At 43.0% G+C, this 13,480-nt stretch overlaps 1 protein-coding gene across 9 annotated transcripts in view; it reads right to left on the reverse strand.

The window, feature by feature from the left end:
* BPTF (bromodomain PHD finger transcription factor) overlaps positions 1-13,480 on the reverse strand; it is a 151,176-nt gene that overhangs the window by 98,570 nt on the left and 39,126 nt on the right. For all 9 annotated transcript variants that reach the window (XM_029929144.1, XM_029929151.1, XM_029929152.1 and 6 more), the window contains exons 2-3: positions 11,891-12,713; positions 2,453-2,676 (exon numbers count right to left, since the gene is read on the reverse strand). In XM_029929144.1, coding sequence (XP_029785004.1) covers positions 2,453-2,676; positions 11,891-12,713 — 1,047 coding nt within the window. The remainder of the gene's footprint in view (positions 1-2,452; positions 2,677-11,890; positions 12,714-13,480) is intronic.

Below are 13,480 nucleotides of genomic sequence, written 5' to 3' on the forward strand. Positions count from 1 at the left end.
GTGCTTAAGAAAAATTGATTCAGTATCTAATGGATAGTTGATACCTGTCACAACACAGCATTTTATATACTGTTAAGTGAAACAGCAATACAATCTAAGTTTATTTTGGGAGTGTTTGCTGTATCATTGGATTTAATGAAATGTTTAGAGATGCAGTAGGCATGACTTTGAGTAGATAATGAAAGAAAATGCAAAATGCTTATAGAAAATATTTCTAATTTAACATATCTGATAAAAACACATTTAACATTGCTTTTTAAGGGACTGGACACAGTTCTTTATTATTGTACTAAAGGCTGAAAATGCAAGAGTGAAAAGAGATTTGTCATTTTTTTTCAATGTTTTTTATTTATTTTTGAGAGATGGAGAGAGCGTGCGAGCGGGGGAGGGGCAGAGAGAGAGGGAGACACAGAATCTGAAGCAGGCTCCAGGCTCTGAGCTGTCAGCACACAGCCAGACGCGGGGCTCAAACCCATGAACCACGAGATTATGACTTGAGCCAAAGTCAGACACAACTGACTGAGCCGTCTAGGCGCCCCGAGATTTGTCGATTTTCATGTCATGATTCATGAAAGAAAACTAAGAGGGATGGAGCCTCGCTAAAATTAATAAGACCTCTTATTACTCGATCTACTGAATGGAAAGAAAGAAGTGAGAAGGGGAGACAACCTCCGCAAAGAATCCTGATGACTGAAATTTACCTGATGCAAATGTTACATGTTTTCCAAGCAGATCTAACAGAAAGACTTCCTACCACCAGATATGAATAAACACAATCCTTGGAGTCTGCTGGTTTCTGAAGACAAAGTGTATCTGCACGCAACAGCATTTATGTATAACTAGGACTATCATTCCACGCACATGAATCAAAATACACACGAATTAAAGACTCTGCTGATGCAGGGTGCGCGGGAACTGGCTGGGTGGCTTAAGCAGATATTCTTACTAAATAGAAACATTCTACTTCAAGCAAATGGAAAATGGGGAAATTTCTCAGTAAATGGAGAATGGGAAAATTAATAGGATTACGTGTGTAGCAGATACCGTGTGTGGAAGAGCAGAGGCAGGCACTTAAAGTGTACTTTCAAAGTCTCGTTTCATCATTTCATCTAAGATGAAAGTGCACTATTAGAAAACACAGGTGATGCTTACTGAGCAGGAAGGGTCTATCTGGCACAATGTTAAAAATGGCAACAATAGTTGTCTCTGGAAAAAAGTAAGGTGAAACTGGGGATGAAGGAGATTCACTTTTCACCAGATACCCTTTTGTACTCTTTTAACTTTCACAAAAAATCATATGTATTTATTATCTTTTACAAAGCAAAACGTTGAGCAACAAAGTAAATCGGGTAGTACTAAAATATAACCCAAACTATAATGTAAATATCCGTGAGTCCACACTGATCTAAATAAATGAATAATAAACTAGGAGAACAGATAAATCTCCTGTGCAGAAAAATCCTAAATAATTTACGCAGAGAGCTGCTACCCCCAGGAGGTGGAGCCTAACTCCCCCTCCCCGAGTGTGAGCTGTGTAGGGACTTTCTTCCCCAAAGCACAGCATGGGGAGAAGGACTAATTTTGTAGAGGAGAAACTTGACAAACGCCACCTGAGCCAGGTTAACGTGATCGGTGACAAGCCATGCTGACAGCACGTGATCCTGACGTGGTGATGACATCGGTGCTTCCCCTCTGCAGTCTTGCTCCCAAAATCCACGACCTCAGTTCAGAGAAAAACGTGAGACAAACCCAGATTGAGGGCTTGCTACGAAGTACCTGAGCAGTACCCGTCAGAACTGTCAAGGTCATCAAACATAAGAAAGGTCTCAGAAATTGTGACGGTCTAGAGGACCCTCAAGAGACATGATAAGTGAATGTGATGTGGTGTTCTGGGTGGGATCATGAGACAGAAAAAGGATATCAGTAAAAACAAGGAAATACAAATAAAGTACAGACTTCAGGTACTATAATGTATCAATACTGGTTCACCACTTATGAGAAATGGTCACACCAATAATGTAAGATGTTAGTAGCAGGGAAAAGCTGGTGCAGGGTATATGGAATGCTCTGTTCTACCTTAGCAACTTTTCTGTAACTATAAAACTATTCTAAAATTAAGCTTTATTTAAAATAAGAAAGAAAGCAAAGACTAAATTTTAAAAGGATACTATTTCCTATAATTAAAAATAGGATTCCTAATAATAATGTAACTTGAATTAAAGAAAACAATTGGGGGAATATTAGTAATGACTGAGGCAAGACAGAAGATGCTAAAATGCATAGCATCTCTAACTTATGCTGGGATGAATAAGATTCTTTCAGGAAAATGAAAATATTGAGAACTAAAATATGCATCCTTGAAATTTTAATATTTTCAAGTTTTTTGGTGATTTAAAACCAAGAATTTATCTCAAATGTAATAACAAGTAAAGTGAGAACATTTCCCTCTTACCATTAGCTGCTGCCAGAAAGGACTTGTTACTGCCCCGAGCCTTGTTGGTCAAGTCTTCAGTTATGTCCATGTGTCGATGGATTTCTTCACGCATTTCTTCCAGAATTTTGCACAGTTCGGCTTCCCAGTAATCTTTATCTAGACAGTCAATTAATTCTGCAAGTTGGACCTTTGTGCTGTAGTACCAAATTTTCTTCTCATTTTCATTTTCTGTATCTTCTTCTCTGTTTAAAAGAAGTACAAAAACACTTTCTATGTTAGATATAATGGCACTGATTTGAACAACTGCCATTTATCCAACGAAGGTTAAAATACGTAACACAAACTTTGCACATTAAAGCTCGGTGTATCTGCTCATAAAACCCCTTCAAGTCTCATTCAAACTCAAGTTAACTTTTGTTTTAGTTGAGCAATCTCTACTTATTTGGATTTCCTAGCCCACCGCCGCTTATGATAAAATAATTTGTGGGGAGCCTGGGTGGCTTAGTGGGTTAAATATCCAACTCGATTTCAGCTCAGGTCATGATTTCAGAGTTGTGAGATTGAGTCCTACATCAGGTTCCACAGTGGGCATGGAGCCTGCTTAGGATTCTCTCTCCCTCTTCCCCCTCCCTTATGTGCCCCCTCTCTCAAAAAAAAAAAAAAAGGCAAAATAAAAATTGCAACAGTGAGGAGAGAGGAATTAGTATAGCAGCAGAGAAAGGTATCTAAAAATATGACACATAGAAACAAGACCTCAAGGGGCGCCTGGCTGGCTCCATGGGAGGAGCATGCAACTCGTGATCTCGGGGTCATGAGTTCGAACCCCACATGGGATGTAAAAATTACTTAAATAAAACTTGAAGAGGAAGACAAAAGAAACAGGACCTCGAATTTCAAAATGTGGGAGTACTTGGTGGAAGACAGTCTTGGTTATACTTCAGTCAACTTTGATATCATCAGTGTAACCATATGAATGGAATTTTAACCAGAAACATTTAAACTCTGCTCAGAGCAGATTGATACTACAATGTTCCAGTTTAGAACACTTCCATCGCATGGTATAAATGCTCTGCTAAATTCTGAGGTGATCTCAATGAGCAGTAATGTCTCGTGTCTCTTCCTTTCTTACGGACAAAGTCTGAAATGGGGAGAAGAGGAGCTGCCCCCAGCCCTGCCTCCACCTCACCAAAGGTTCCACCCACCCATAACGGAGGTGTAGACCTCAGCAGGGATGGCCCCTAACTACAAACACAAGGCAAATTCAGGCCTACGAATGGACTATGAGAAATACATGTGATGATATTCTCTCATTCCATAGGAATCAAGGAGCATGTGTGAGGTGCCTGACGAGAGTTTAACTTCCTGTCTACTCAACAGCAAACTCACAAAGCTGAACGAACTGGGCTTTAAGAAAGATCTGGTTTTAGGGGCATCTGGGTGACTCAGATGGTTGAGCATCAGACTTCAGCTCAGGGCATGATTTCATGGTCTGTGTGTTCGAGCCCCGGGTCAGGTTCTGTGATGACAGCTCAGAGCCTGGAGCCTGCTTCAGGTTCTGTGTCTCCCTCCCTCTCGGCCCCTCCCCCACTCATGCTGTCTCTCTCACTCTCTCACAAATAAACATTAAAAAAAATTTTTTTTCTAGAAAGAAAGATCTGGCTTTAAAAAGGGTTCAGGCATTTATGAGATATGCAACCATAGACAAGACACCACCACTCTGAGACTCTGAGCCTCACCTAGCTGCAAAAATGGGAACAAAGGTATCTATTTTCAGGGCCAGTGTAACTAGAGGTATCATAATAAGGCGTAGATTGCAGTACCCAGACACATTGTTAGTGACCAATAAATGTAAAATATGATTATTATTACCAGTAAGGTAGTAAATAAATAAAAATTTAGCAAATTTCCAGGAATGAGTCATTCAGTAATTCTAAAGAAAGAAGGGACATATCAAGTCATGGATAAATAAATGGATATCAAAATTATCAAAACGTTTAAAACATCAATTAAAAAAAGAGCAAAGTGAAATAGCATTTAAGTTTTTTTTTTTTAATGTTTTATTTATTTTTGATACAGAGAGAGACAGAGCATGAGGGGGGAAGGGCAGAGAGAAGGAGACACAGAACTGAAGCAGGCTCCAGGCTCTGAACTAGCTGTCAGCACAGAGCCTGACGTGGGGCTCGAACCCACAAACATGAGATCTGACCTGAGCTGAAGCCGGAGACTTAACCGACTGAGCCACCCAGGTGCCCCGCATTTAAGTTTTATTTAAGTAATCTGTACCCCGAACGTGGGGCTCGAACTCACAACCCTGACATCAAGTCACATGCTCTTCCAACTGAGCTGGCCAAGCACCCCTTGTTTTGCTCTTTAAAATCAGCATCTGCTAACATATGAAATTAGTATACTGCTGTTTGAAGCTTTCTTAAAAAATTGCTGAAAATCATCTTTTTAAAATCTGCTCCTACATGGGTATTTTTACTGACTTCTTATGAGTGAGTGACAAGAGTCTTAACCCAATTTACAATGTTGAAGATGTCAGAGTCCTCTAATCAAAGAGACTAATTTGCTTTCAAAAAGCAATACTATATCAAAATTCTAATTAAGTGACAATATCAAATCAGGAAGTACTTAGTGAGCTTTGATTGAGCATAAGTGTTACAGGACAGTCTGATTCTTTTTCTAAAATACCAATCTTAAGCATTTCACTTGTTATAAAGATATTTAATTCTTTCTTTTACAATTTGCTGTATCCTCTTTATTCAGAAATATCTACCAATTTCAATGAAAGAAGCAAAACATTCTATATAAAAACATTTTGGGGTTAGGAAACATAACTTACAAGTGTAAGGTTTCAACATGAAAATGGGATTCTATGGGAACAAATTTAATTAAATGGACATTCTATTTTTTCAAATAACTCACATACCATTGAAAAGGTTCCAAATAGCTGACTAAATCCTTACTGGTACCAGCATAATTTTCATTTGAACAAAGAATAATTTCAATCTTAATCTTAATTTTCATCTTAAAGGAGAACTCACCACTTCATACCGCAGTCCATTCTAGACTGGAATTGCCCTTTTAGAAATTTCTTTCTTTTAATGAGATGACTCAAACCTAGTATTTCCACCAATTAGGCCTGCCTCTGCCTGCCGGAGTTATGTGAAATCAACCTAACATCTCCACACACAGTACGTCAAATCTCTCACATCTATCATTTTTCTCTTTTGTCTTTTCAGGCCAAACATGCTCAAATACTTTAATCGTTTGGTTTTTTTTTTTTAAGTTTATGTATTTTGAGAGAGACAGCACGAGTGGGGGAGGGGCAGAAAGAGAAGGGGAGTCAGAGAACCCCCAGCACTGTCAGCTCGGTGCCCGATGTAGGGCTCGAACTCACAAACCGTGAGATACTGACCTGAGCCAAGGCCCAGAGTCAGACACTTAACCAAGCCCCCCAGGCGCTCTTAGTCACTCTTTATAGCGTATCTTCCAGTCTTCACTACCCTGAGATTCTTCCCCTTAAATGTCCCTCGACAAATGTGGTGCCGAAAACTGGTTTTTATTCTGCTCATCAAAGGTAATACACAACACTGACAACTTTGTTCTTCTGGAAGCTGTAGGATAAATGCATTAAGCAGAAAGTAACAAAACAGAATGAATAATAACTGCTAATGTTTTCAAAGAAAAACAGTTCTCCTCTCTCTCTGCCCCTCCCCTGCTCACGCTCTCTCTTTCTCCCTTTCAAAACTAAAACATTAAAAAAAAAACAAAAAAAAAAACGGGGGCATGGGGGCGGCTGAGTGGCTCAGTCAGCTGAGCATCAGGCTTTGTCTCAGGTCATGATCTCGCGGTTCGTGGGTTTGAGCCCTGCATCGGGTTCTGTGCTGACAGCTAAGAGCCTGGAGCCTGTTTCGGATTCTGTATCTCCCTCCCTCTCTCAAAAATAAATAAAACATTTTAAAAAAGTTTTTTTTAAGCTTTTTTTTTTTTTAAAGCAATGTCTATGCCTATCAAGGGCATCTCAACTCTTGAGATCAAGAGTTACATGTTCTACCAAATGAGCCAGCCAGGCACCTTGTGAAAAGTTGTCCAGTACTTGTGGACTTGGGCACAGAGTTTATATAATCAAAATTATCTGTTCTAATGATAAAAGTGACAAACACTTTCCTATATAAACACACACTGATGTGCATGTATACTTGGTTTGGGAGTTAGAATGTGGTTTCTACAGACGCTCTGTCCCGACAGTGCCTACAATGTCCCTCTGCACGCCAGAGCTGGCCTGGCTTTCCTAAGGGCACTCATGAGCTCAAAGGAGCCCACAGGGTGGCAGGGAAAGACAGGATGGAATGAAAACATCTGCCAAAAATATAATTACAAGGAAACATAAATATTACAGGTCTCCATGTTCAAGTCTGTTTGGCTTTTACTCAGGCAAGACAAGTAGGAGGTTAATGACTAACAATAAGTTTCAAGTTTCAAGTTTCATTTTTAAACAAACCCACAGAAACTAAGAGTAAGGAACACTAGTAGTGGGTTGAAAATAGTATCTCTCCAAAATGTATGTCCATCTGAAATCTTAGAACGTGACCTTATTTGGAAATAAGGTCTTTGCAGATACAATTAGCTAAAGATTTTCAGGTGAAATCTGGTATCCTTGTAAGTGGAAGAGAAGACACAGAGAGACACACAAGAAAGGTGATGTGAAGGTGTGGGCAGAGATTTGCACACGCCATCTGTCTGTAAGCCAAGAGACATCAAGGACAGCCAGGGCCCACTAGAGCTTGGAACAGCCTCCCTCAGAGTCTCCGGAAAGAACCAATCCTGCTGACGCTGAGGTTTCAGACTTGTGGCCTTCAGAACTGTGAGAGAACAAATTCCTGTCGTCTGAAGCAACTCTGTGTACGGTGATTTGTCAGGACGGCCCTAGGAAACTCAGCTTTTGGTGCCGGCGAAATGAAGCCCTCTGACAAACATCTAAGAATGGGAACGTGGCTTTGGAACTGGGTGATGGGGAAACGCTGGAAGAAATTACAGGTACTGGATAGAAAAGGCTTAGGCCGCCTTGAAGAGATGGAGATACGCAGAGGTGGAATTACGTTGCTAACAAGCCACAGAACACTTGGGCCACTAGAAGCTGGAAAAGGCAAGAACGGATTCTTTTCTGGAGCCTCTAAAGGGAGCACGGCCCCACCGCCAGCCTGATGTTAGACTTCTGGCCAGCACAACTGCCAGAGAATAACTTTCTGCCACCAAGTTTGTGGCACGTGGTGACAGCAGCCACCATGAACTAACACAGCTATGGATTTATTAGCAGTTAAAGCACCACCTAGGACAGGCAGCCCGAGCGGGTCAGGAGCCCACATTCTGGACCCAGGATACCTGGGACTAAATCCTGATTCTACTACTTATGACCAGCTGTGTGACACTGAATAAATTATTTAACCTCTCTATGCCTCAACTTCTCTGTCTGAAAACTGGGGTGGCAATACTTCTACCAAAATGCTATCATGAGGATTGAGTTCAAATACATAAAACACTTAGAACACAGCCAGTGCCTACTGGGTACAATATGCACAGTTGCTGCTATTTTCTTCATCTTATGAAGTACGTGATACCTACTTTAAAACAAATAATTACAAGTCGGATGGGTGTTTAAAAAAAAGAAAAAAGACAGAAAAAGGAGGGGCACCTGGGTGCTGGGTGGCTGAGTTAAGGTGAGCATCCAACTTGCTTTTGGCTCAGGCCATGATCTTGCAGTTGGTGGGTTCAAGCCCCAGGTTGGGTCTGCACTGACAGTGCACAGCCTGCTTGGGATTCTCCCTCCCTCCCCCACTCTCACTCCCATCCCCCCACTCACGTCCTTCTCTCTCAAAAATAAACTTAATAAAAGAAAGAAATCTTTCAAAGTGCAAGAGGGAAAGAGGTTCAGGGAACGAAAGCCCTAGAAAATGGCACATATAGGCCAAGACTTGAGAATAAGCCAAAAGGTTTCTGGATATTTTAGTTTGCTTTTTATTTATTTTGTTTTGGGTGGTGGGAAGCAAGAGAATCACATGTACAAAATTAGGGAACTGTGAACTTTCTGTTAAGTGCAAATGGAGGAATTTAAACTTTCTGATAGGAGCAAATGGAAGTAACCGGGAAGTTTTTCAACTTGAGGGAAAAAGAGACCTGATCAAAACTGCTGAAATCACCTAGCTCTGGAGCAGAGCCTGAACTAGGGAGTGGGGACTTACAGACCAGTCTGACTACGGAAGGAGTCCAGTCGAGATGATGCTGGCTTATACCATCGTAGGGGCAGCAAGAATGGACAGATCAGACTCAACTAAGAGGTGATTACAAGGTGTAATATACAATATTATTCCCGAGGTTCTTGCTTGAGCAGCTGGTGTGATGGCGATCCCATTCACTGCAGATGGGACTGACGGGCGAAGGGCAGGGAACGCGGGAGCTCAGTGAGGAGTTCAGTTTCAGACGTGTTGTGTTTGAGGCGCCTGCTGTGTGAGCCTGCCCAGGAGACCGAGGGTCATCCAGAACTGGACATGGGCAGAAGGCTTACAGATGTAGGTTGGATAACATTCAGCTAGCAAGGAAATAGAGCGCTTACAAGCCAGAACAGGGAGGTACAGGTGCAAGCAGGGTCGGTTTAAAAATATAATTAAGCACATTTGAAAATGAAAAAGAGTTCTTAATTTTATTTATTTTTTAGGTAATCTCCACCCCCAACATGGGGCTCTAACTCACAACCCCAAGATCAAGAGTTGCATGTTCCTCCGACAGAGCCAGGGGTCCCCCCCCAAAAGATTGTTGTTTTTTTTGTTGTTGTTTTCTAAAGTTTAATTATCATTTATTTTATTTTATTTTATTTTATTTTGAGAGACAGAGAAAGACAGCGCGAGCAGGGGAGGGTCAGAGAGAGAGGGAGACACAGAATCTGAAGCAGGCTCCAGGCTCTGAGCTAGCTGTCAGCACAGAGCCCAATGCAGGGCTCGAACCCACAAACCGTGAGATCATGACCTGAGCCGAAGCCGGACGCTTAACCGACTGAGCCACCCAGGCGCCCCTAATTATTTATATTTGAAAGAGAGAGCACGCATACAAGCAGGGGGAGGGTTAGAGAGAGAATCCCTAGCAGACTCTGGGCCTACAGAAAAGACTGTTTCTATAAACGACTAGCATTACACTTAAACATTGCTCACTACGCAGACTTGGCTCTAGATGTGCCCCACGTGGGCCGTACGTCCACTGACTCATCGTTTTCAGCTTTCAGGGAGAGCATAAACCAAACCCCCGCGGACTGTCAAGCGAACAATTCGCACGGCCTCAGGTTTCACCAGGCGTCCACATATCATCTACCACAAGAGGGCATCAAACTGAAACTGTTTTATCTTAATCAAACTTTTAACAAGATGTTAAATCTTCCTGATTTACTCAAATTATTGACAAGGAACACTTACTAACCACTGACGATAATATTTAAAGTTTTGTATTTGACTTGGGGCAACTGGGAGTCTGACATGGGGCTCGAACTCACAAACCATGAGATCATGACCTGAACTGAAACCAAAAGTTGGGTGCTTAACCGACTGAGCCACCCAGGTGTCCTGGGATTTTATTATTATTTTTTATAATTATCCCTATCTTATAGGTTTTTTAGTGGTTCTTTTTGATAGAGAGCATAAGCGAAGGAGGGCAGCGGGGTGGACAGAAAATATGAGGAGGGCTCTGCGCTGAGAGCAGCAAGCCCGATGCGGGGGGCTTGTGAGAACTGTGAGATCATGAGCTGAGCTGAAGTGAGACACTCAACCGGCTGAGCCGCCGGGTGCCCTTATTACTTTTTTAAAGGAGGAAGATTCTAAGAACAAAAGAGCTCTTAGAAAATAAAAATATGAGAGCAGAAAAGAAAATCTAAATCATAGGGCTGGAAGACTAAAATAAGGAAATCTAGAAAAACTGAGCAACACACACATATACACACACACTCACTCATTCACTCACACCCCAAAGAAGAAAAAAGACAAAGAGGAAAACTGTAGAAGGAAGGTAAGAAAATCAGAAGACCAAAACAGGAAGGCCAATGTTCAATAAAATAATAGCATGAGATAAAAACAGGAAAAAGGAGAGGGGGAAACTCTCAAGAGAAGTTCTCAACGGATGGACTCCCTGGCAGTTTGAAAGTGCCCACCGAACACCCAGTGGATGAAACAAAGAATCCGATGAGGCCATATCACTCTAAAACTGCAAAACGCTACAAGCAAAGAGAAGATTCTAAGCTTCCAGGTAAGTCCAAACAGGTCACGTACAAAGAATCAACGAACAGATTCAGATTTCTCAACAGCAGCACTGCCAGAAGACAACCGCACAGAACTCTGAGGGCCTCTGTAAGGGAAGGGGGGCCTGGCTGACACTCGTCTCTGCCTGGTGAGGCCTGCCCGGGCACTGGGGAAGAACCTGCGGTCTTCTCCATGCCCTGCTCGGTGTCCCTTTCACCCCACCACTGAGTTTATATGATTTGACCTGATTCTGAGAGCTGGGAGAAGGCTCTGAAGGCTTCAGAAGCTGGAAATACAAAGCAGCCCACTCCCTCCAATCATATTTCGTTCGACAAGATGTCAAAACCACGTCCATACTCCGACCCTGCCCGACACGTGACTGAGGTAAATGCTCCGCTTTCCCAGACTGCCTCCTGACCTTCCCTCTGATCTGCCTGGAAGAACCTCTTGAAAGCCCTCAGAAAAGCAGAAATCCGGCTGTGACCATGAGTCCGCAGAGCTGATCTTCTGGGAGACTAGAACCAAGGACGGCAAAACCGATCTGTCCTCAGACAGCTGGTGTGTCCTCGCCAGTCCATTTTACGTATGGATACAGCGAAACTAAAAAGAGAAAAAACTCCTAACACCAAAATCAGGCCAGGCTACAGGGGACACCAGCAGGGGAGGGCCCGCAGTGGCACCTGCCTTATAATATTCTCTCTCCCATTCCAGGCAATTAATACCCTGGCTCGTGATTTGCATTTTTTCATATACTCTTCTTTCTCTACAACTTAAAAAGCTGTTTAAAAAATTTTTTTTATGGTTTTTATTTATTTTTGAGAGACAGAGACAGTGAGGGCAGGGGAGGGTCAGAGAGAGAGGGGGACACAGAATCCGAAGCAGGCTCCAGGCTTTGAGCTAGCCGTCAGCACAGAGCCTGACACGGGGCTCGAACCCACGAACCGTGAGATCTGACCTGAGCCGAAGCCGGCGCTTAACCGACTGAGCCACCCAGGTGTCCCTTAAAAAGCTGTTGTAATGTACATATTCCTTCAAGTGAGAAATCATTTAACGACACACCTCATGATTCAATCACAAAGGTTTATATTACATCAACAGCCCAGCTCTGTTTTCTCAAGTGTGAAGGAAACGGGCTCAATTTTAAATACAGACGAGAATGAAGGCCAGATTTACTCACATGATGAGTCTTCGGTTTAGGAACCAGTATTTCCTCCGACTCCTGTCATATCCGATAGGTTCATGCCGAATATACGGTTTGTTTTTTTGGATTTCAGCAACGCAGTCCGTCACTCCAGGCACCTTATGGGCTACGCAGACCTCACACTGCCACTCGTCCTCCGGCACCTCCTCGAGAGGCGGCTTCACACACTCCAGGTGGTACACTGCCGAGCAGGTCTCACAGCAAAGCAAATCCCCGAGTTTGTGACAAACCCGACAGTGGTCGTCGTACTGGATCACCCCTTCAGACATCAGCTCCTCGCGGGCGATGTTGGTGGTGAGGAACTGGTCCACCAGGAACTGCAGCACCTTGATCTTGCTCTCCACCGGCCCGTAGGGGTAGTCCTCGGCCTCCTGGTAGGGGAGCACGTGGTGGTACTCCTTGTCGCTCTCACAGTACACCCGCAGCACCTCCGGCCACGTCATCCCGTCGATGAAGTACAGCGTGGAGTTAACGCTGTCTTTCAGGTCAGCAGGCCCAAAGGTAGTATTGGAAGTGTCCTCTTCGCGCAGAACCGCTTTCAAGAGCACGACGTGCATCTCCGCCATCAGCGTGCACTGCTCCTGACTCACGAGAGCCGCACAGAAGTCCTCAAAGCGAAAAGGAGACAACCTTAAAACAGTGCCAAAGTTCCGCAGTACCTCGTAGATGGCAATGACATTCATTATATGCTCATTAGGCACCATTAAATCCTCAGAGGACTTGGGGAATTCAAGGGGCGGGATGTCTTTTTCTTCCAATATCGGAGAACGAGGCCGATGGACCCGTGGTTTTCGCCTACCTGTAAAGAAAGGGCATCATTACAAATCAGTCCATCATTTCTGCAAACTACGGCTCTCTAGTTTTTCCTATCTGGACATATACCTCAAAATATAGATGAGCACACTCCGCTTTTTCTAATAACTGTCAAGGTAAAACAATACCAAGAGGCAACAATTTAGTTTTAATTTTTAAGTCTATAAAAAAAATCTGAATTCAAAGTCTTCCCATTTTATCACAAACTGGAAGTCAAAAAAAATTTCACTGTAATCAGCTCTCAATTATCTAGAGGGGCTAAGTGGTTTAGAGGTAACCATGATAAAGAGTAACAGTGCGCTTGTGTAAGATCTGAAACGAACATAAATGAGAAAAAACATCCCCAAGTGAGGAAACAGGCACGAGAGAGGTCACACTGTGTCAGCTGTGACACCGAAATGGCTCTCAACGCACAGACAGGAAGTCCCCTGGTACAGCACCCCTTTCCTCTGCCAGAAACGCGTCCTGAGAGCCACGTATCGGGGAGTTCCGCAGAGCGACACACCGTGGGGCTGAGACGGAAAGGAAGGAGGAGGAAGAAGTGAAGAGAAGAAAAAAGGGAGCTCGCCTAGGAAACAGAAACGGACTGTATGTATTATTTAGCAGTCAGTTAAGCAATAGAAGGTACCTGTTATGAGACATCAGGTCCAGGAATATATATGCACATATATAAATGTACCAATATATCGCACATTTGAGAGCTTAGTTTGCACCAAGCATATGAGATCTCACCTAATTTTCTGAATGAGTCTA

This window comes from Suricata suricatta, chromosome 17 (genome assembly GCF_006229205.1).
Source record: "Suricata suricatta isolate VVHF042 chromosome 17, meerkat_22Aug2017_6uvM2_HiC, whole genome shotgun sequence".
Lineage (NCBI taxonomy): Eukaryota > Metazoa > Chordata > Mammalia > Carnivora > Herpestidae > Suricata > Suricata suricatta.